Raw genomic sequence first — 24,518 nt, forward strand, 5'->3', positions numbered from 1 at the left:
TTTCTTCTTTTACAGAACAACAAAGTCAAGGCCAGACAGATCCTGAAAGTCTTGGGAATTATGGCTGCGGCCATCCCTCTCCTACCATTAGCCCACTTCCACATGAGGATTTTACAATGGATGCTCTTCACACAATGGTCTTATCAAAGCCTTCCAATGTCCCATCCTATTCGGATAACTCAGTCGTGCAAGAGTCATCTCTCTTGGTGGATCTCATCCCCTCAGCTCCTCCTAGGGAGACCCTTTGTAACTCCCCCTCCGGTTGCTACAGTGACAACGGACGCCTCCCTGATCGGGTGGGGGGGGGGGCATTTCCAGGGCAGGACAGTCCAGGGCATGTGGCAACCGTTAGAGTGCCACTTGCATATAAACGTTCTAGAGATGAGAGCAGTGCTCCTAGCGTTGCAAGCCCTACAAGACTCTCTTCCCATAGGAACTATAGCAATACAAACAGACAACATGTCTGTAGTGTGGTACATCAACAAACAAGGCAGAACCAGGTCTTATCCCCTATGTCGAGAGGCACTCAGACTATGGCAATGGGTGATCTCTTCTCAGCGATTTCTGTTAGCAACGCACATTCCCGGGAAGTCCAATGTGATTGCGGACAAATTGAGCAGAGCTATTCTCATGCCTCACGAGTGGTCTCTGAACAACTCAGTGTTGGAGAGAGTTTTTCGAAAGTGGGGCAGGCCTTGCTGCGACCTTTTTGCTACTCCCCAAAACAGCAAGTGCGACGATTTTTTCACCCTCTTTCCCCAACCAGGCCATCCCAGCACAGAGACGCTCTAGTACACGTTTGGCCCCGGGGACTTCTCTATGCCTTTCCCCCCTTCCCGCTGATATCCCAACTGATACAGAAAGCCATCGCTCAGGAAGCTTCAATGATCCTCATTGCCCCTTATTGGCCTCGTCAAATTTGGTTCCCCTTTCTTCACCGTTATCTGTTGGAACAACCTTGGCATCTGGACTCAGTTCCAGACCTTTTGACCCATCAGTCGGGTCAGTTGCACCACTCCCTTCCCTCTCTGAACCTCACAGCTTGGTTCCTCCAATTCCGACCTTAGCCAGGCTTCCTTCGATATCTCACTCAGTGAGAGATATCTTGATTGCCTCTCATAAATCTTCCACTCGGAAGATTTATCATAGCAAGTGGAAACGTTTTTCCTTTTGAGCGCAGTCTAAGAACATAGATCCTTTCACTGCTTCTATTCAAACAGTTCTAGACTTTCTAGCCGAACTTTTCCATGCAGGTTTGTCCCCTTCTACCATTAGAGTTCAATTGGCTGCAATTTCGAACTTTCATGTTGGAGTCTCAGAGTCCTCTGTCATGTCTCTCAAACTCTGCAAGGCCTTCTTAAAGGGAGTCTTTCTACTCAAACCACCCATCAAAGATCCTCCTCCTCAATGGGATCTCAACTTGGTTCTGGCATCCTTAATTCTTCCCCCCTTTGAACCTGCGGCTTCATGTTCTATAAAACTACTTTCCTGGAAGACACTCTTTTTAGTAGCTATCACCTCAGCTAGAAGAGTCTCTGAACTTCATGCTCTGTGTAGTCGACCCCCTTATCTAGTTTTTCATAAAGACAGGGTTTCCTTGCGTACTAACCCGTCTTTTTTGCCCAAAGTAGCTTCATTGGCAAATTTGAATCAAACCATTGAGCTTCCTGTGTTCTTCCCAAATTATTCTAATAGGTCAGAACAAAAGTTACACAGTTTAGATATTCATCGCCAGCTTAGGTACTATCTAGACAGGACCAAACAATTCAGGAAATCTGACCAACTGTGTGTTTCTTATGCAGAAGGTAGAATGGGCCTTCCAGTCTCTAAAGTCTCTCTCTCTAGATGGCTTACTTCGTTGATTACCCTAGTGTATGAAATAAGACATCAACGGTTGCCATCCAAACCCAGGGCTCATTCAACTAGAGCTTTAGCCACCTCAGTAGCTTTCCAAGATAGGCTGCCCATTGATTCGATTTGTTCTGCAGCTACTTGGGCTTCTCCCCATACCTTCATTTCTCATTATAAGTTGGATCTGGCCTCTAGAGACCGGGCCAACTTTGGTTCCACTGTACTCAAGAGTCTGTTCCGATAGGCCACCCGGGACAAGGTGCTAGGGACGCGGTCCCATCCAGCAAGAATGAAGGCGAGATTGACAACTTAACATTTAGAACTTATGTACCTACCATAATGTTCCATGTTAGTTGTCTTCTCGCCTTCTTTCTTGCGTCCCACCCTCCTTCCCCCTAGCCAGGACAGACCTAGAAGAGTTTCTTTGTTCCTTATGGAAATTTATTGCTGGCATTAGCTTTCAAACGAGATCTGAGGAAGTTACCACCTAGCATTGTGGGATATAGGGGAGCCTCGAGCCGGTGAAACTAGCTCTCGAGCTTTTAGAGTGGCCGAGTCGGAGCCGAGGTTCGGCTCCGAACCCATCCAGCAAGAAAGAAGGCGAGAAGAAGACAACTAACATGGAACGTTATGGTAGGTACATAACTTCTAATTTTACTTGTATTTAACTTTCTCACTTCTCTTCCCCACTCCTTGGTATTTTTCCGAATATCAGTAACATGAAGAGGGCATATGTTTGAGTTTCCTTCAGGTTTAACAAAATACCAAAAGTCCAGTATTTCCAGATTTTCTTATTCAGTCATGTTTAACAAATACAATTCTTGCTTTGTAATCCCACACATTTCAGTTTCAAAGTTAGTTTTTTTTAATACTGTTCATCTCCATCTCCCAAGTCCTGTCTCTGCTTCATTTCCAATGCACTTGTGCTTCTTCTAGTTAACTTTATTTATTTTTATTTTGTTTTACAGTTTAATGGGATAGTCCATTGGGCCAAGAATAGCCTGTTTTTAATGGAGTCCTGTGGAGAACAGCTTCATAAGACATTGTACAGTTTAGACAAATCATTAACAAATGAGTAATACAATATAAAGTTTACAGAAGAAATTAAAAAGAAAATTTGAAAAAAAAAATGTCAGTAAATATTTACAAGTTTTGTGCTTTTTTTCCTTCTCTCATGCATTTTCCATTGAAACATTGGGAAAGGTTTCACTGGCACAGTCTCTCTTGTGGCCTTTATTACCAGAAAAAGAAGCAGAGTATCCTTCTGTTCAACAGCTCACTTTTTGATGGGCAAACATTTACATTTCTTCCTGAGCATATACTGCATCAAAAATGATTTTGTCCTTCCAGGGAAGAATATTTTTAAGATAGTTGGATACAGTAGTTTGAATCTCACCCTGCTTCTCGACATTTCTTGAATAGTGGAATACATTTACTCTCCTTCTGCCTGGTGTACAGTGAGTAATCATTCTTCGCAAACACTCTGCTGTCTCCTACATTTAATTCTTTGTCCTTCTGCCACTTTTTTGTCAAAATAAACTCATTCTGCTGATAGGATTGTTGCTTTACTATTAAAAGTCTGGATTGCTTTCTCATAGCCAGGTTTGGAGCATACAGACAATATGCCCTTTGAATTAACAACTCCTGCTGTGGAATACCAGCCCAACTGCTTATTTGCACTTTCATAAAATTGTCTGTTCCTTCCAGTTTCTCTGGTACAACAGAAAATCTCAGGTTTTCACTATGTGCTCTGTTCTGTAATTCGCTTATTTTAAACATCTTTTCTGGAGCAGTCTTATACTCAGCCAGCCTTTCCTTTATTTCGACCTCTGATATTTGCAATTTTATTACCTCATCTGAATATCTGTTTAAAGTTCCTTCCATTTTTATAGCCTTTTCTTATTTGAGTTGATATACTCCGTCAATGTTTTGTTTATTTTAATCAGGTATGTGTGCAGTTATGTTATACTTCCCTCTAAGTTACTGGAATTCACATCTGGGGTTGCACTTCTTGCTGAACAACTGCAGTACAGTACTTTTCCCGGTGTTTTTCCTCACCTTTTGTAGCTGATTTTCTTTCATGTCCTCTGTATTTCTTGCTGGCATCCAGGCAGTGCACTTACTTGCCAGTTATTGAAATCTACCCAGAAATATAAGTCCACTGGCTTTCTCTGCTGAGTTTTTATTTTCACACTGGGAGAGCTAGAATTAAGCTGTTACTCAGTGTGCAGCCATCTTGGAAGTCCCCTTCATCTCTAGCTTCTTAAGTATGTCTCACAGCAGATGAGTCGGTTGTGCTGCATCCTGATGCAAGTCCGTAATGCTCATCTCCCATCTTATTTTCTACTACTGTCTATATTCATTTATTGGTCATCCTCTCTAGAACTTTCATGCTGTGTGATATGAGGCTGATACCTCTATACTGCTTACAACTGTGAATGTCCCCTTTGTTCTTGAAAAGTAGAACTGGTATGCTTATTCTCCAGTCATCTGGGATATGTCTTTCTCTCCCTACACCTATGACCACCACCCTCAGGAGGTATTTCTTGTCTATCTCACTCAACATCTTTATCATATCTACTGTAACCTCATCTGAGCCTGAAGCTTTTCCTGACTTTAGTTTCCTTAGTGCTAACCTCTTCTGTGGTGGGCTCCTTCTCTTCTTTCATCATAGGCTGTGTCTGGGGTAGAACAGCTTCTGTGTGGTTGTCTTTATTCAAAAGCTATTTTCTGGATTTACTCATATGTATGACATTGTTTGGAGGAATTGTCCTTAGACTTCCAACCTCAGAATCCATTCTCAACAGTTATAACTTCCCAAAAGGTCCCATTTTCTTGGGGTTGGGGTGGGGACACAGCGTAATGACTTTTTGTCGTACCATCAGTAATCAAACCTAACTGTTAATTTTTTAAAAGACTGACTCTATGCCAAACGCAAAATAGTTTTCTTTATTTGCCTAAGAAGGTGAAGTAGCTTAATGGATTATCAGGCTGTCGAGGGGGGTTTATCTGGAAATGATGTACAGGAGTTCTGCTCAAGCTCTTCAGTAGTTTCAAGGGAAGAAGACACATAGAGAACCTATCATAGATTTATCTTGAGGAATCAAATTTTTCAAAGTATCAAAATTCAGAATAGTAACTCTCCACAATCTGTTATCCTTCATTCAAGTTGAAGCCCTTGTGCTCACACTGGACCTAAAGGACAGCCTACCTTCAGAATCCCCATTGCTAGAAACCATTAAAAGTTTATCAGATTTTGCAGTAGGGAGAAGCACTTTCAGTTTACGTCATTAAATGTTTTGCTTATCTGCTGCACCTAATGTTTTCACAAAATGCCTGGCTCCATAGTTGATTTTTGCAGGACAAAGGGCAAATGTCTGGAGCATTTCCCCCAGGCTTCTGCTGAAAATGGGCTCTGTCCCACTCAGACTTTCCTGGTAAACAACTGTTAAAGAAATAAATATCTCCCATATCTAGATGATTGCCCTTTCATACTGGAGTCCCTATAGGGCAGTGGTGCACAATGTCTGGCCTGCTATGCAGCATCATCCGGCCCCCCAGAGAGTAATCAGAAATTAAAAAAAAAAAAGTGAAAAAATGCTCTGCCTTACTCCAATCATGCAAACTTTCCAACATGTGCTTACTTGCCTAATTGATTGCAGTTGCACATACTTCCGCGGCTAAAATTAGAGGTAACTGTTCGTTCTTGTTTATAACTTGTCTATAAACAGTAGTAACATTCTGCAAGAGTTTGTAATAAGTCATGGCTGCAAGCCAGAATAAAGTTAAATGCAAAGTTGATGTAGAAAACAGGATATTTCATGACTGCTCTCTTAAGTAAAAATGCCAGTCACCTGTACCTATTGTTAACATGTAATGTTTTGAGGTGGCCCACAGATGCATTAAAATTTGTGTAATGGCCCTCCCCACAAAAAGGTTGTGCATCACTGCTATAGGGTATTCTTCAGTCCTTGGAGTTCACACTGAATTGTTTCAGAAGTCTGTGTTCCACAGTTAGCAAAAGCTAAGTTAAAACTGAAACCTTCAAAGTGGTGATTGAGGAAGAAATGGTCTCGGCATGCCCATTTTATTAGAGATCAAATTCCACCAGCTTCTGTGGATCAGGAAGGAGATGTCATGATGAATATAAAAATACAGTCAAAACCAAGGGGTGCCCTTTAGAGCTCTGCATTGTACAATGACTGTCACCAGAGACTCCTCAGATCTATTGGGGGGGGGGGGTTCATATAGGAGCTCTTCAAGTTCAGGAAATGTAGGGTAGCTAGATGAGAAGAAAATACACAAAATTAAGAGATGATTGTAGTTATGCTAACACTCAACTTATCACCCACACCTTAAAGGATTTTGTTCTTCAAGTAAAAAGAGGCAACACCACAGTTTTCCACACTGTTACAAACATTATTGCTTGGGCTGAGATTACAGGTTCAGACTTCTTTTGATGCCTTGGTGATTCAGGATTTCTTCTTTTGAGCGCTCTTATTTTGATGATATTCTTTGCTGCTGCCTTTTAGGAAGGTTTAAAATTGAACTGCTGTGGATTCTTCCAAATAGTTGCCTTCTGCAGAAGGCCTTAAAAGTCATAAGTAATGGATCTGTACTTGTTAGTTGATTTTTCTGAAACCAGTATGTAGTGGGTGCATATTACCCCTCCCCACCATTGCTGTATTTGCACGGCCTCTCCATCCAGCATTAATGTATTGGAGGGTGGCCTAATGGTTAAGGTGTTTGCTTTGCAGACACAAGGTGCAGGGTTTGATTCTCACATGGGATACTTGGCTAGGCTTAAAATGGCCCACATGGGTAGAAAGACTAGAACTAATGTATGAACCTATTTTTATGTAAGTGAAGTTACTATATCATTAAATTTGTATCCATTTTTTATCATTATATTTGTATCCTTTTTTTTTTCAGATGTACTCCATTTGTGTGGGTCAGATTGAGGAGTTGTAGAGGCTGGATTTCTTTTCTGCTCTGGTGAGTGTGTGCTAGCAGGAGGCATGCATTTGCATAAACATAGGCACACACCTGAGAGCAAGCAGTGGAGATTTTTTTCAAGATTTTTCCTGTCTTTGTGTCCATTGAGGAGGTGCAAGTATTTATCTTTTACTGAGCACCTTTTCATCGATCAGATAGTATGTTAAGTACTTTTCAGTTGTTTACAAGTTTTCCCACTAGAAAAAACTGAAGTTAGCACAGAATGGTGATAAATACTGTGCAGGTTGACGCTTGAGGCTGACATTGCTTTTACGTAGGGGGACATAGTCTACTTAAAAAATTATGTTAAAAGATGGAAGGTCCTGAACAGAAGCCCATGTGTTAAAATATTGGTGCTAGAGTTTCTCTCTTACAGCTGCTGTGTATGTGTGGGATGTGTGTGTATCTGTATGTGTGTGTGTGTGTGTGTGTGTGTATATATATATATATATATATATATATATATATATATATGTGTGTATATATATATATATATATATGTATATATATATATATATATATATGTATGTATATATATATATATATATATATGTATGTATATATATATATATATATATATATATATATATATATATATATATATATATGTATGCATGTGTATGTATGCGTGGCAGTATTATGCCGTGGTTATGGGTGTAAACAGTTACCAGTCTTCATATAATTTGGGGTTTGATTCTCTCAGCCTGTTATGTGAGACTTTGAACAAGTTAGACAAATGATACTAGGCTACCTCTAAAGAGAGACACTTGTACCTAGTTTCATTTTTCCCAATTAGCAGATTGTTGTACATAAGTATCAGTGCGTGAGAATTGTGAACCCTGAATGTGCTTTTCCTTGCAAAATAATTACATTAATTTCCCAGAATGCATAATTGCATTATTTAACCATTTACTGTATACTGAGCTTCAGCCCTTCAGAACTAGGGCCCGTTTGAAGAAGGATAGATAATATGAGCCTTCAGGCGCATCCTTGAAATGGGAATTCCGTGGGCATAATTAAGACTGATGTCATTTTCTTCTTTTTATCAGGTATTCTCGGAGCAGCGCCTTTCTTAACCAATCCGGCTTTATCCACTGCCCTCCTGCAACTAGCACTACAGAACCAGACACAGCAGGTAATAGGAAGTGATTAGACCTTCCACCAGTTCAGGCAGTTGCTTGTTTCCATTTTTTTTTTCTGTTTTATTTTATTTCCAGTTTACTCTCTTTGGAGGTGTATAGAACCTCTCTGTGCTCTGGTATCCAGAATCCTTGTCATACTTTCTACAAAGAGGATTATTTCTGGCACAGAGTTGTTAAACATCCATTTGTGGAACTTTTTTACCCATGCGTATCCTGACCTCATTGTATGATTCCTCTGATATGTCCTGTTCTGTTTGGAAGCTGATCACTAGAGCCTAATTAATTTTGGTGCTTTTATTACTGTAGAGTCCAAAGAAACTGTGATATGTGGGAACTTCTGGTTACCCTCCTTGGCTGTAGATTTAGTAACAATCTGTGAAACAGGTGCACATGAGAGCAGTGGGACTTCAGTGATTCTGACCATGGTACATATTTATAATTGCATATAAAGTTTTGCTTCTGTGTTGACTGTTGTAGAGATGAGCACTTGTTACAGTACTAACCACTGATTCTGCTAAACACAGAGCCATTTGCTTAGTAGCCTTTGCCATGGGCTGCTTGCAGACTTGACGCAAGTGCTTTATCTTTTAGGAATTTTGTTTCAAACTCAGGCTGTGAGTTGTGAAGAATGCAAGGTTGCTGTATGTTAAAACACTTTAGGACTTCCAAGAAGATAAATTACTTTTTTTGAGTTATTCGGTTTGACAAGAAAAATCTGTTTTGTAGTAATGAGAAGATTGCTCCATCATCTTCTTTGAAAGGTTCTTGTTTCTTTGGTACTTATAATTTTAATAAAATTTTACATTTCCAGCTGTAGGCAGGTATAAATTGTATGGGCTGTATTTAAGGCTATGTCCCCCAAAAGAAAAATTTCTTCCATTTCTTCCTTTGAACCCAACAAGTTAGTTTTTACATTCTTGTGCATGTATCTGCCTTATCCCTTTAATATGCAATGTGCTGATGAAACCAAGTGAACATTGTGACCATTGTCGGAATAATGAACTTGGAGCAATGTCATTGTCTGCCTGCACTCCAAACTGTGGTAGGTAACAACAACATTGCTTTACAGAATTTTCATAGTGATGCAGTTAAGTTTGCAGTGCCTTTTTAGGCTGCGGTAATGAATAATAGCTTTTATTAACGCTCCACTTTGGGCACTGCCATTTTTTCCTGTTGGTTCATACTGTTGAGATGCTGCACAGTGAATTGAAACTATGTCTGGATTTCCAGAAGCCACTGTAGAAATATTTTACAGAATATTATTAAATTCTGATATTTAGTGTATAACTTTGTATGTTTCCTGTTTTGTCTGAAACTGGACTCCTCCCCTCTCCGTTTTTTGTGGCGCGAGTTTTAACTCTTGGTTTCTAAATTGTCATTGTCTGATGAGATTTTAATGCTCTATCTGTAGATTAGGGTAAGACTTTTAAAGCCACCCTTTGTGCATTACCTTACCTGCCATCCAGTTTGGCCATTTCCTTTTGGAACTCAGTAGTCCTTTTTAGGCACAAGGGAAAGTTAAATTTGGATGGTGTCAGGCTATTTAGAGATTAATATTTTTTTGAAGTTTTACAATTTTAAATCTGTCAACATCCTTTTTCCCCCCACCCATCTTTCCTCTGCAGCTTCTGTAGTTGTGCTCTTATGAAAAGCAAATTCAGCCTGTATGCTCTCACTTTAAGATGGTCATTTTGCTTGAGACCTTTTCGTGATGTAAGCCGTGTTTTTCCAGAAGTCTGAAGAACACCACTTATAATGGACTGTGAACATGCATAGAAGCATTAGAAAGTGGCCGTGTGGTTGAAAAGATTGAGGAAAACTGGAAGAGCCCTTGTTGACAGTGATTTTTATCTAAAAATAAGATGAATCATCATCACAAAGAGCAAAGTTAGATAAGGGAAAGAGAAGAAAGGGAAAGAAGGTACAATAGAGAGTCAATTATCCGAACGTTGATTATCAGGAACTTCTCATCAGAACTAGCCGTCCAAAGTTTTCGAGTAGGAAAAGTCATAAAGTCTGAATATGTAAATCTTGTGTATTTGCTTGAGCATGTTTTTTGAGCTTGTAGCCAGCTCGTGTGTGAAAAATATTCTTTATTGTCCATTGGAATCGCTGAATGGTTGAAGAGTGTATTCCTGCATGCAAAAAAAAAAAAAGATCTTAGAAGTTTTTTTATACTGTTCAGTTATATATTTGATTATCCGAACCCTAGGTCCCAGTTAGTTTGGATAATCGATGCTCTACTGTACTACATTTAGGCCATGGTTTTGGTGGCTTCAGTCCTTTATTATTCAGTAGGGCTGGCAGTAGACTAACAGTTAGCTGTACTTGCTTGACTGTTAGTGTAGTCTGCGGTGTCTGTGCAAAGATAGGAGCTGATATTTTTACCAAACCCTCTTCTGTATGCACTCCTTCTCCCCCAAAGGGAAGGTTTCCACTGTTCAGGAGCATTGCCTGTACTTTACAGAGTGCCTATATCTCTATCCCTTTGATACACTGCCATGTGATGTCTTTTCTGTAACAGCCTTGTGTCCAAGCCCTTCTCCTTTTTCACTGATATTTGAACCCTTGCCAACTCTGGCCCTACTAACTTCTCTTGCAATAAGTTTTTGTTTCCTGCTCTTGTGCTAGTCATTTATTTACACAAGATATCCCCCAAGGGCTAGCTGTAGTACATTGGTATTAGCCTCCTCAGTCTGTCTCCCTTGTATTTGTTCTTGCTGATGATGTGAGATGTCCCTTTACTGATACATTTTTATCAACTTCATTTAGAGTCTTCCTCTCAGTTTTTACTCTGTCATTTTTTTTACCTGAACCCTGTGACTTCCACAGCTTGGCTGAGAACTCAGCCATGTAAGGTAAAAAGTAAAAAATGCACCAAGATAACACACAGCAAACGTTTAATCACAGCAAAGTACAAAGTGGTAAGCGCTTTCACAACCAAAGTTGCTTCATCAGACACCACAGTAAAAAATGTACAGGTTTAAATAGAGATTCTAAAATGCCAATTAATCAATAAAAATCACACAATGATTAAGTAGCAGTGAAAAACAATTAAGACTCATGCTCAAACTAAAAAAAGCATTGCTTAAAAACATTGTACAAGAAGGAATCAAATACTATACATGAGAAAGCACTTAAACTTATACAATCATTATAAAACATGGGAAAATTACTAGGCAGGAAAAAGTTAAATAGAATACTTGGAAACTAATAGTTAAATACATTTGACTAATTTTGAAAGAACTTAGCTAATCTTAATGCTTGAGATGTCTAGCCTTTAAAAAAGGGACCAAGGAAGTAGTAGCATTCAAACCAGGATACTTTTCAGCATTAAGTTTCAAAATCCACTTCTGTTCATGTCCCTCTGTGATATTCTCAATGTCACCACCTCTGGGGTTTCTATGAATATGTTGTAGAACAAAGAACTTAAAGGAATGAGAATGGCCATTGGACATAACATGATTGGCTAGAGCATTTGATGGTTTATTATTACTAATATCTCTTAGGTGGTCTAGAATACGATCTTTAAGCATTCTATTTGTTTTCCTACATAAAAGTACACAAAAACAATAATAGACCACATCTGTAGATCTGCAATCAGTGTATTTATTAGTGTACAAAGAAAATTTCCTAGTAGGATGTACATATTTATTTTTGCTATATATAAATTGACAAGCACTGCAATTCCTGCATGGAAAAGTACCATGCCAATTGGATCTAATAATAGTTCTAGATAATTCACCATGACATAGATGTTGTTTAAGGGATTTATTATTTCTAAAACTAAAAATAGGAGAATGTCCGACCTTGTCTACCAGTCCAGGCACTTCTTGTAGCAAATACCAATGCTTTTTGACTACATCTAAGTATTGATTGATGTTACTGGAAAACTGAAACACCACTCTAAAATCATTACTAGTTCTGTTAGTATATCTTGTATTGTCAACAGCATCACCAGCATTAAAATAAGGTTTACATCTAGTGCTTCTCAGCTTTCAGGCATTAGAGATAATCTGTTCAATGTCTGCAAGCGAGTATCCCCTATGTAAAAATTCTGTTTTTAAATTAAATAGGGCAACTGCTGCATCTTCATCTCTGCTATGCAGTCACAGTGTTCTAAAAACCTGACCCATGAGCACGTTCCTAGGAACGTGTCTAGGGTGCATACTAGATTTGTACAGAACTAGTAATGATTTTAGAGTGGTGTTTCAGTTTTCCAGTAACATCAATCAATACTTAGATGTAGTAAAAAAGCATTGGTATTTGCTACAAGAAGTGCCTGGACTGGTAGACAAGGTCGGACATTCTCCTATTTTTAGTTTTAGAAATAATAAATCCCTTAAACCACATCTGTCATGGTGAATTATCTAGAACTATTATTAGATCCAATCGGCATGGTACTTTTCCATGCAGGAATTGCAGTGCTTGTCAATTTATATATAGCAAAAATAAATATGTACATCCTACTAGGAAATTTTCTTTGTACACTAATCAATACACTGATTGCAGATCTACAGATGTGGTCTATTATTGTTTTTGTGTACTTTTATGTAGGAAAAACAAATAGAATGCTTAAAGATCGTATTCTAGACCACCTAAGAGATATTAGTAATAATAAACCATCAAATGCTCTAGCCAATCATGTTATGTCCAATGGCCATTCTCATTCCTTTAAGTTCTTTGTTCTACAACATATTCATAGAAACCCCAGAGGTGGTGACATTGAGAATATCACAGAGGGACATGAACAGAAGTGGATTTTGAAACTTAATGCTGAAATGTATCCTGGTTTGAATGCTACTACTTCCTTGGTCCCTTTTTTAAAGGCTAGACATCTCAAGCATTAAGATTAGCTAATAAGTTCTTTCAAAATTAGTCTAATGTATTTAACTATTAGTTTCCAAGTATTCTATTTAACTTTTTCCTGCCTAGTAATTTTCCCATGTTTTATAATGATTTTATAAGTTTTTTAAGTGCTTGCTCATGTATAGTATTTGATTCCTTCTTGTACAATGTTTTTAAGCAATGTTTTTAAGCGATGCTTTTTTTAGTTTGAGCATGAGGCTTAATTGTTTTTCACTGCTACTTAATCATTGTGTGATTTTTATTGATTAATTGGCAATTTAGAATCTCTATTTAAACCTGTGCATTTTTTACTGTGGTGTCTGACGAAGCAACTTTGGTTGTGAAAGCGCTTACCACTTTGTACTTTGCTGTGATTAAACGTTTGCTGTGTGTTATCTTGCTGCATTTTTTACTTTTTACCTTTCATTTGGATTTATTTCTGCACCAAGGTTTTACCCAACACGGTTTCTTTGGTTTTCTGTAACTCAGCCATGTAGCTAAGTCTGGCTTTTCAGCCTACTCTTCAGCTCCCAGTATTGCTGTGACTTGGGAAGCCTCATTGCCTCTCCTCCAGACTTTATCTCTACAGTCTTGTGTACTGCAGTCTTTCTTAACCTGTTGATGATGGCAGCCCTTAGTTTTATTTTCAGCAATCTTTTTCCCCAGCACCATGTCCTGCATTGCCTTCCAAGGTCTGAATCCTCTTTTTCAGGGGCACCATCTGTTGTAAATGTAACAACTGAATGAAACCTGTAGAGCTCCTACCTCTGTATGACTAGATTTCCTAGGATTTGGATGACAACGCCATAATTGGGGATAGTCATAGACATGCAGGAGATTAGAAGAGTGCCCCTCTAATGCTTTTTGTTTCCAAAGAAGTGACTGTGATAGGCATGACATATTCTGGAACAATTTTCCTGGGTAATTCATCAGTAATGGATAGTTTGCAGGATTTGATCAATTAGAAGTGGAGAATCCTGATGCCATAGCACCTGCACAGAGGAAAGTAGATAAGGTGTTCTTTCTTGGGCCAGTCATTCTAGGCTGAGATGCCAGTATTTGCTCATTTTCTGCAGTAGTATTGCTTCTGCAATATTTTAGTGCAAAGAAGATTGAGTTCAAGTCCATTTTAGATTTGAGCACACTAAATACACAAATCCCTAAAAAGCCTTTTTTACTTTCACTTAAAATGTTTGAGTTTTTCTTTCACATTTCAGCACAAAGCCGGATACTGTCATTGAACAAGAGTATTTTTCTGCACATCAGTGTTAGAATGTGTTCCTGAAGACACCTCTGTTTCTTAAAAGGAGACACTAATTTCCATTTTTAAGGCTCTGCCTTTTTGTCCTTACCTGAATACAAGTTGTCACCAAATGTATGGGTGCAGAAACTGGGTCTTTAAGGCTAAGCAGGGATAAGGGTGCTCCCTTACCTGAATGACTGGCTTTTTGTCACCAGTATTTTGAACACCCAAATCAAGCATACTAACTTCAGGTATTCCCTGGATACCAAACTGTTGCACATCTTTATGCCTTAGAGAGGCAAATAACTTTTCAGTCTGTGATCTACAGCATATTTGCTTTTGTAGTCAGGAGTGGTCTTTCTAAAGGATTTGGGGCTTCATAGCAGCTGGCTTTTATATGGTTCCATTGTATTACTGCACATAAAAATATAAGTGGCACCATGAAGTCCTTTGTTCCCCAGAAAGCTTGAATGCTTCATTCAGTTTTTCAGGGCAAGTAAGTAACATCACTATTGGTGATTTTTCTACTGATGAGTGTAGTGAAGAGTAGCCCCCTTACAAACTTAAAGCCTCAAGTAGCAATCAGTAGAGATGCTTCTTGCTTGGGTATGAAGCCTAGTTGACTAAACACACATCTCAAGGGAATTGATCTCATCTTAAGCTAAATTTGCATATGTATGAATATATTGGAAGGCAAGAGTGGTTCTTGATCCTAAAGTACTTGTTAGATGGCTTCTTTGAGGTTGCATTTCCATTCGGACGAGCATTTCAATAATATTGTGTATCATCAGTCAGGGAGGAACACATCCTTATCTCTGCAAGGAAGCTTTTGAGTTTGGTATTCTAAGAGGTAGGTTATTAAAAAGCCATACAAATTCCTATTGAGCTCATTGGTCTGATGGGCTGACAGATTATTTCTGTTCTGAGTTCCCTTTTCAGGGAATGGGGCATCCAGTGTATATGACCTTTTTGTGTTACTAAGAGATGCCAAATACTGCATGGTCTTTCTTATTCCACTATTAGAGGTCAGCTCAGGAACACTATCACTTCTGCATGGTCAAACAAAATATTTAACACATTCTCACTTGTGCAGCAAGACCCTGAGAGGGAATTCTTGTTCTCATAGTGTTCTTTGACCCCCGAGGAGAATTTTTGTTTTCATAGCATTCTTTAACCTCTAAAGGGAATTCTTGTTCTCATAGCATTCCTTTAGCCAAGACAGCAGTGGTTTCCCATCGTCAAGGAAATGGCAGTACAAGTATACCTATACTTTTTTTTTTCCAGGCGTGTTTAGTTCTTTTAATAGGGCTGTTGCATTCCATTCTTCACTTCCTGAAGCTAATGGCTTGGACGCTTGAAGCTCAGTCTTTGGTTTTCTTGAATAGATTGTCTGCTATTCTAATAGCATCGTGGAATCCATCTGGTCAGAATAATAATTTTGACTGATAGAAATGCTTTACATTTTTGGCATTGTGGAAGTACATCAAATCTCTGCTTGCTTCCTTGTTATGCTGAACTCCTCTATTCCACAGTCTGGATCAAGTGATGTTTTTTTGTCAAGTTTCATGTAGGACAGTTATGTATTTTTAATGATTTTCAACGTCTGTAAGGCCTTTTTGTAAGGTGCTTTCATGCTGAAGGCCACCACTGTGAAACCTTGTTCTTCCCCAGGGTATGATGTACTAAAGAAGCTACTTCAGCTGAAATGGCTGGTTCAGCCAGCAGTAAAGTTAAAGTTTTTATCCTGACAGGCATGTTTTTCTGGTAGTAGTCAGTTCAGCCAGGTGGATAACTGGACACCTGACCTTATATGTGCATATTCTTCTTAACTTATATTCTACTTGCTAATCCTTTCTTCCATAATGGCCTGGGAGTCCAGTTTAAGCCAGTCCATTTATTTACTGGTTTTCTGTTCATAAATAGCATAACTGCAGCAAACTCATGCCATGGATGTCCATATACATATCAGAGTTTGTGACCAAACTTGAGAAAGGGTGATTAGTTTTTCATTTCTTTTTCTAAGTGCATGAAAGCAAAAAAAAGTAGCTGTGTCTGTCTAGCTGGCTTTCCACTTTTAATTGTCTGGTGTGAGGGGAAGTTTTAGGAAATGTATTGATTTATTTGCATTTGTTTACTGGGAGGTCTACTGGGCCAGGGTGAGCCCATTTTCAATAGAGGCCTGGGGAGAAAAGCTCCAAAAAACAAAACATGATAAAGCTGCAGAATCAAAATACAGAAATCAGTCAGTGATGGTACAGAACACTGCATTACAGAATAGGTGATGCATTAAAGTAGGTAATACTAGTTACACAGATGTTAGATTTTAAGTATGCAAACCAAACAAGAATACAATTGATGACATGGGATAATAGCAAATGTTTGAAGAATACAGTATTGCAGATTTGAAGTAGAGGGGGAAAGATGGAGAGCAGTAGATTAAAGATACTGAAAGTAAGGTATAGCCTTAGAGCTATTGTTCTGTAAGCATCAAGTGAATAGAAGATGTGGTAGGTAACTGATGTAATAGAGTGTGTGGCTTGGTCGTACAAGTTGGAAGTGGTAAGCTGAAAGCACTGAATGTATATATGAGGAGTCTGACCCGTAAGTGAGATGGGGAGGAAAAAGGAAGGCTAGAAATATCAGATTTTTTTATAGTCCGTGATGGGACATGTACACAGCCAGTGGGAGACCAAGTGCTATTTCAGCAAAATCTTAAAGCATTCTGTGTTACTAGTAGACCTAATTGAAGAGGGGAGAGCATTCCATAATTTTGCTATAGCATATGGGTAACGCTTTTGATTGGCAGAAAGGTTAGGTTTTGCTACATTAAGGAGCATCTGATTGATCTCAGAGATCTATTTGGGTGATGCTTGGTGAACAGAGAGGAGAAGGTAGGACAACTAGAAGGCTTATAGATTAGCTTATGAGCTGTGGTTAGTTGCACATATGTTAGATGGTTGGGAAGTTCTAGCCAGTTTAGACGATATGCAGTGATGGGAGGATTGTTTGGCTCTGGTTACAGATTTTGCGATTTTATTATAGCACGAGTCCAGTTTGGACTGTAGGTTAGTAAGGAGAGGTGAACCATAGAGTAAGGATGGAAGTAGAAAAGAAAGAGACAAAAGATAGTCTTGCTCATTTGTGCCTGTACAGGGTGCCTAGTTTCTGATGTTTTTTTTTATTGTTAGTATGCTGGTTGAAAGTTCGGTGGTCATCTATGATTATCCCTAGAAGTTTTATATAGGACTACTTCAAGGCAAGTGTTGAGTGAGTTGATGGTAAATTCATTTTTGGTTAGGGGTGTGTTTTTTTGGGGGGGTGAATAACATGAGTTTGGTTTTATTAGCATGTAGGGCTAAATGGTTTTTCTACATCCAGGTTTCGCTGGAGGCATTTTGGGCGAGTGTAAGTAGTTCTGAAGTAGACTTGGCCACGCAGATGATGGTGGAGTCATCTGCATATTGGATGACATTAGCATGGGGTATGCTGCTATGGAAAGCATTAAAGAAAATGCTGAAGAGCAGTGGACCTAGTATGGACCCTTGTGGGACTCCAATATTGATGTTGAAGAAAGGAGAGAGGGATTGGTTCCATCTGGTTGCTTGTTTTGTCTACCTGTAAGATAGTTGGAAAACCAGCCTAGGGTAGGGGGAGATGTACTTAAATTGTAATGTTTGGTCAAAAGAAGTGGGTGGGAGACCGTATGGAATGCCTTGGAAAGGTCAAGAAATAGTGAGGAGACCAAGGTATCCTGAGTCTTGAGCATGGTTGACTGTATCCAGGAAAGATGCAAGTGCAGTGGTGGTGCTATGACTAGATCTAAACCCATGTTGGGTTGGGGAGAGGAGGTTGTGGTGTAGTAGGTAGTTAAGTAATTGGCTATGCTATAGATACATTTTTCCAGAATTTTGGAGATGGAAGAGAGGATGGCAATTGGATGGAAGTTAGATACATCATTATTGTCTCCACCTTTGTAGAGAGGGAGGGTAAATACCTTTTTCCACGTGGTGGGAATGAAGGACTCTCAAATGGATCAGTTTAGTAGTATGCTAATAGGATAGGCTATAGTGTCTGCTGATTTTTGGAGGAATTCTGGTGGTAAGTTATCTGGAGCATTTGATTTGGGTTTAAGTTTAAGCAGGAGTTTTTTTATGGTGGAGGTAGGTATGTGTATGAGAGAGAAGTTTGGTCTTGTTGCAGATGAGTCTGAGGACAGTGGGTTGATTAGTGGGAAGTTGGCAGTGAAGCTGGCTATACTGTTTTAAAAGAATGAGTTAAAAAGGGAGGCAGTTTCAGCTGGGGCCATGTCTGGCTCAGGAGAGGGATTCTCACTTTTGCTTGGGTATAAGAGAGAGTTTATGGACCTCCAGAGCTTTTTAGGATTTTGCATGTGGTCGTTTTACAGAGTAATGTAGTAGTCTTTGTTTTTGGTGACAAGTCGCTTTACTTGTTTACGCAGTTGTTTGTATTGAGTGAAGTCTGAAGAGTTTTTACTTGTATGTCATAATTTCCAGGCCTTATCCCTAGATTTCATAAGTTGTTTGTTGGATTTGGCAAGCCAACTGGCCGGGTTGTCTTTCACTGTGCTATGTTGGAGAGGAGCGTGATTGTCAAGTACATGGAGGAATGTTGAGTTGAAGAATTCAACAGCATCATTCAGTGGTGGACTTTAAGTGGATGCCATTTGATATTTCATAGGCTTTCATTAAAGGTAAGTGAGATAGGTCTTTGGTATGGGTATAGTGGTGTATATTAAGCACTGGAGTTGATTTGCAAATTATGTATGCCGGTAAGTGATCACTAATGCTGTTAGGTAAAGTGTCAGTGGAGGAGATTTTACTAGGGTCAGAGACAAGGACCCAGTCTAATACCGAGCTTTTGTTTTTGTTGGGTCTGGCTATGGTAGTAATAAGTTGGGTGTACTTAAATAGGTTGATACAGTTTGTTGGATGATGATTCATGATATCTAACCAGTTAATATTCACGTAACAAGTATGATTGTTTCATTCTGTATATGTTTGGATGACCAGGCTAGTATTTCTTCAAGTATCGAGATATTATAACCCGGAGGGATATATGTGACTATAATGCAGATGCTTTTACTGCTGCTCATTTTCAAGTTAGGGTATTAGTATTTCAGTAGTAGAAAGGTGGGAGTGGGTTTATTATATGGGACGATATCCAAAGTATTATGGTATACAAGAGCAATACCCCACCTTTTTTTCTGGGCCTATCTGTTCTCAGGCAAGAGAAACCTGATGGGAGAAATTGAAAAGTTTTTATATAAGGTTTTAGCCAAGTCTCTGTTGCTGGTACCATTTCTGGCTTATAGTATTTAATCCAGGCATGCAGATCTGAAATTTTGTTTGATACTTTGGAGGTTGATGGTAGTGAGGTTAAGGGGTTTGTGACATTTCTTGTGATAGAGGGGAGTGAGTGGGTCTAGGATTGGGGTGAATGTCACCATATAGTATTAGGTTGTGGTAAGTATGTAAGGGATTAGTGGGGTGTAATTTTTTCTTTGTGTTGTATTCATGTATGGAGGTCAGTTTTAATTTAGTTTTTACATGTAAGGTTAGAATTAGCTTTTTAAGAAGGAGGGTACTTGTTGCATATAGAGTGGATGCTATGTCAGAGAAGTGAGTGAGTTTGGGTCGAAGAGTGGCAGGTACACGAGTTGGCTTGTAGTAATCATGTATGGTTTCAGGAGAAGTAAGTAGATGTAGAAAGAGGAAGGATAAAGAGAGTAAGTAGTGCTAAGTTTATGATGAATATCTTGTGATGGAGGGGTAGGTAAGGCAGTAAAGACTATTTATTTATAAGATAAAGTGAAGACAGTGTGGTGGAGTATGGGGGGATGAAGGCTGAAATGATTAATTATACAATTAGCGAAATGGGGATGTAGTGAAGAATGAATTAGTGGAAGGTTACGATTGGGTGAGCAGTGGAGGTAGGTAGAGCTTTGGTTAGGATAAATAGTTGATGCGGGGTGGATGGGAATGGGGGTAGGGTAGGGGAGCGGCATGAGCCCGAGTGAATCGAGGGTGAACGGAGCGGGCAGAGCTAGGAGCAGCAGATTGCTATGCTTCAAAAAAAAATCAGTGGGACTTGCACTTAAGTTTATCAGTGAGGAATACCAGTGAGGACTACAGTGTTTAGAGTGGAGAGACTAGGTGAGTAAGGACAGATGTTAATAATGTATGAAGTGAGTCCTTGGTTTAGAAAAGAGAGGAGACTGACAGCAAAGTCTCAGACTTCAGCGTACTTTCATGAAGTTAGTTTAGGTGCCAAAGTGATACAGAGACTAGGGAGAGAGATGCATACTCAGTGGAGGTGGAAGAAAGGTGGTGGTGGTCAGGGTTAGTGAGCCAAGAACTACATGTGCATGCCACAGCCTAATTTAATTTGCAAAAAAGACAAAAAAATGCATTTATTACCAGGTGAGGAAGAAGCAATTGGGACACACGTATAGCGTGTAATGGTGTTTTTTGTTGGTTTCTTCATTTCCTTGGCGAGAGAGCAATCCTTTTTATTGTTTTCAGGGTTAGTAGATAGAATTTCAGCCAGATGCGTTCAGGGTGGGGGTAGGGGGTTGAGGTCACTTTTCCACATAGCTGACTACTATCAAATAAAAGGGATGTAATAATAAGATAGGGAGCTTAGGGTGGTAGAATCTGTAGAAGAGGGAAAGCAGTTAATGGAGGGGTAGAAAATGGAAGCAAGCAGAGAGAGTGAAATAGAAGGCAGAGGATTGAGAGAGAGAGAGAGAACTACCTTATTAAATAAGTGACTTATTCATGTTCAGAAATAACTTTCTGCTAGAGTAGAGGTTACTCTGATGGCCTTTTCTACATTGCCATCGTCTGTGAAAATTGTGCAGCTTCTGTTTGGTTCAACTTATGTACCTGTTGCAACAATTTACAATTGTATGTGATCTAGTATGGGTAATTCTCGGTGGAATATACTGTTCCTGGTAATTTGCTGTAGAATGTTCTTGTCATGTATGCATAAAGTTATCTTATCTCCTGTACCTTACTTCCCCATACCCTCTTTAGTCATGACCATATAGATATTTTGCCCCATTTGCAAAGGCTATCTGCACCATTCAGATTTCTCTCACTTTGCTTATAAAACTGTTCAGTTAATTCTCCTAGTTCCTGTGTGTTTAGTAAATGTTTTACATAAAATGGTAGTTCCAAAATCTCTTGTTGTAAACTAGAGTCACTGAAACACTTTTCAGCCTGTGTCTGCAAACGTGTTTTGTTACACTTAAGTACTTTGCTTACTAATGCCTTAACTGTTTACATCTCCTGATTTGCTTTGTATTTTTGTTTGTGCTCCATTTCAACTATGATGAGTTTACCTGGGATGAGCCTGACAGTGGTCAGTTGTAATCAGTGCTGTACTGTAGTAAACAGAGTATAGTTTACATTTAGGACAGTTTGTGCTGATAGTGCTTTATTGTCATGTTTTGCAACCAGAGCATTCAAAGTCGGTTATGGAAGTTTTGTGGTAGATGCTGCATTGCTGGGTTTGTAAGAAGACATTCTGACTGCTGGACACACATTTTGCTTCCTCAAAGCCTATTTCTATCATTCAGTCCCTTTCTGTTTCACTCCATTTATCTTCACTTGTTTTTAAATTATGAATTATTTTGTTTCACACAGTAATAATTTAGCTCACTCAAGCCTAAAATGCCTTTTTTGTATACTTCAGTTCACACCCATGCTGTCTTGTGGCTTCCAGAAGATTTTGGGGTCTGTCTTCTTTAACTGAGTAACTTACCAGCTAATAGGTAGTATTAGAAAGGGCAGAAGTTAACAAATTGACACTAAGATTGTTAGTCTAGGATGTCCTGCAGTGAAGAACTTAATCGTTACCACTTATTTATATTTTCAGATGTGTGTTCATATTTTTATAATAAAGACCTACATGTCATTTAGGTGCATGGCGTGAAACACCAGTTTGGGAGAAAGGACATTTCACTTTCAGTTCTGGTTTATATCATGCCATACTGGAAATATTGCTAGTAATTATGAATGTAAGCAATAATTTTATATTTGCTTCAAAAAGACTTGGACTGTTACTTGACATTAAGTGAAACTGTAGATGATGAAGAAAACTGATATTTGCACATCTTGAGAGATATCCACTAATGGTATAATTATGTTTTTATGTTTATGTAAATATCTCAATAAGCATGTACTTGTAGAGGAATTTCTTATCCTATGAAAGCATATGCCTGGTTAAGAAATGATTCTAACCATATATGTCTAGATTGTACAGTTTTCAAGGTATGAAAATTTGTGCAAGTTTACACAAAATTTGGGGTTTATGTGCACTATAATGTATTACAGTATTTATAGAAAAGACTATGAATGAACTTTTAATGGTTTTTATTTTAAAAAAATATTTTTCTTATGCTTTTTAAGTTTATTTTTCAGAAACTGCTCTGGAGTGCATGCATCTAGGCTGCTAGGAGTTTGTTAAAGTAACAACCTGGGGGCAATTCTAAGTGCTGAACAGTCAGCATTCAAGATGCAGTCCCTGTTTTGCCTTTTCATCCACAGTGTGTTCTCCTAAATTCTGCATTAAGTACTCCATATTTTTTCTCAGTTTCTGCAGTGAGTAGCTCTGATTTCTGTGCTGTACATCCCAGGTGGCTTATTTTTGGGCAAATGGGATGATCTGCTGTCCCTATTCTGCCATTGCTGGAGTTTGTTTGAGCAGAGCAAAAATTACAGTATGGCAAAGTACAGAAGGGAAGAGCACAACAGTTAGACATTGTCATACTGTATCATCCAGCAAGTATATGCCATGCAATTGCAGTAACACTGTCATATCAGCAAATGTATGTATAGTATATATTTATAATATATATGTGTGACCATTGCAATGTATCACCTTGCAAAAGGATATATTTTGAATAAGTGAGTTAATGTGATAAAAGTCAGAGAATATAGCAATAACCCACGCCTGGGTGTGGGTAAATGCTGGATTTACCCACGGTTGGCGTGGTTTGGTCCCGAGAGCGAAGCCCGAGGGACCAAACAAAGCCAACCGTGGTAAATAGCATTACCACACCCAGAAGTGGGTTATTGCTATTATACCATGATATTATTTAAGAAAAGAAACTATTACTTTTCTTAAATAATGGCATAGTATAATGCCTGTTTACTGCCCTTCCGCAGATGTCTGGCATCCGCGGCAGTTCTGACTGTTTTGAGTTTATTGTTTTTTATTAATTTATAACCGTTACCCTTTTAAATTCATGTTTTCATTTTAGGTGAGAGCATATCAAAGCTGTAAACACATTAAAGAAATAAATAAAAAATTACTGACCACAGCATTTTATTTTGGGCAGTATATTTAACTGTATTTTTCCCATCTGTAAGTCTTACATAGAAGTTTTACATTCAATAATTTTGTTACATTTTGTGAAATAAGAAGAGCTGCTGCTTTTGGATTATGCTGGGAGTGAAATGTAGAAAGTGCAATAGTATGAGACAGTAGTAATAATAAATGCTGTACATTGCTTGCTAAAATTTCTAGATGGTTCTTTACCAGTTGATCAGATAAACACTGCCTAGCCTGTATTGTCTCTTAAGCAATGCACCTTGGAAGAACATCTAATAGTAAAATTATGATTGGCCCCTTTGTCACAGAGGGATAAAGCCTTTCCGCTTTCCAGATGACCCATGTTCAGTTAACATTACGGACTGCTGAAGAAGCCACAGGGGAAGGATAGGAGTGAACAGATGATATTGGCTCCTCCGTCTTGGAAGGAGGGAGAGTGGCAGCCTAGGCATACTTCATTAAGCTGCATATGATCCCTACCAAGCCCTGTGCTGTATAAACGGTGAGCCATTTAGTTGGGAGGTTGTGCATTTGCTGAGGTAGGCATGCATCTGTAGATGGTGGGAGTTAGGGAACACTCCTCTGCAGTAATGTGATGCTGTACCAGTGTACTTGATCTTCTCACCATCTCTAAAAGTTGGGTCTAGCTGAGCCCGGGGCGAGCCTGGTCTTGTAGATACAGTGAGCAAGGAATTGACCCTGGTGGCAGACAATGGGTAGCTTGCGGTGAGAGAAAAAAATAGTAGATATGTAATGCTGCATTATTTATACCATTCAGGTTAACTATGAGTTTTACAGCAGACAGTGTAGTGCAAAACACCTTAATAACTAGAAAAAGCAGTACTAAGGGTTTGTCATTCATTATAAAACAGATAATTATATTCCTTTTTGAAAAAAGTTTAGCAAGCATAGCAATTTATTTAAAATGTTGGCAGAAAGATCGGAATTCCTAATTATCTCTAAAAATGTAACTATAGTCCTATTCTACTCCACTGCCTTGCTGTGCTACTAAATGGAGTTTGGGGAAATATAGCGAAAAGCATAATTGTTATTGTTTTTGTTCTTTGTGTATTATTTTTAAA

The 24,518-nt window shown here is 38.8% G+C and overlaps 1 protein-coding gene across 5 annotated transcripts in view; it reads left to right on the forward strand.

The window, feature by feature from the left end:
- Positions 1-24,518, forward strand: part of RAVER1 (ribonucleoprotein, PTB binding 1) — a 2,969,353-nt gene that overhangs the window by 1,193,267 nt on the left and 1,751,568 nt on the right. For all 5 annotated transcript variants that reach the window (XM_044084574.1, XM_044084577.1, XM_044084578.1 and 2 more), the window contains exon 6: positions 7,896-7,981. In XM_044084574.1, coding sequence (XP_043940509.1) covers positions 7,896-7,981 — 86 coding nt within the window. The remainder of the gene's footprint in view (positions 1-7,895; positions 7,982-24,518) is intronic.

The sequence above is a fragment of the Protopterus annectens genome, chromosome 9.part0 (assembly GCF_019279795.1).
Source record: "Protopterus annectens isolate FY-2018-M chromosome 9.part0, PAN1.0, whole genome shotgun sequence".
Taxonomy (NCBI): Eukaryota; Metazoa; Chordata; order Ceratodontiformes; family Protopteridae; genus Protopterus; species Protopterus annectens.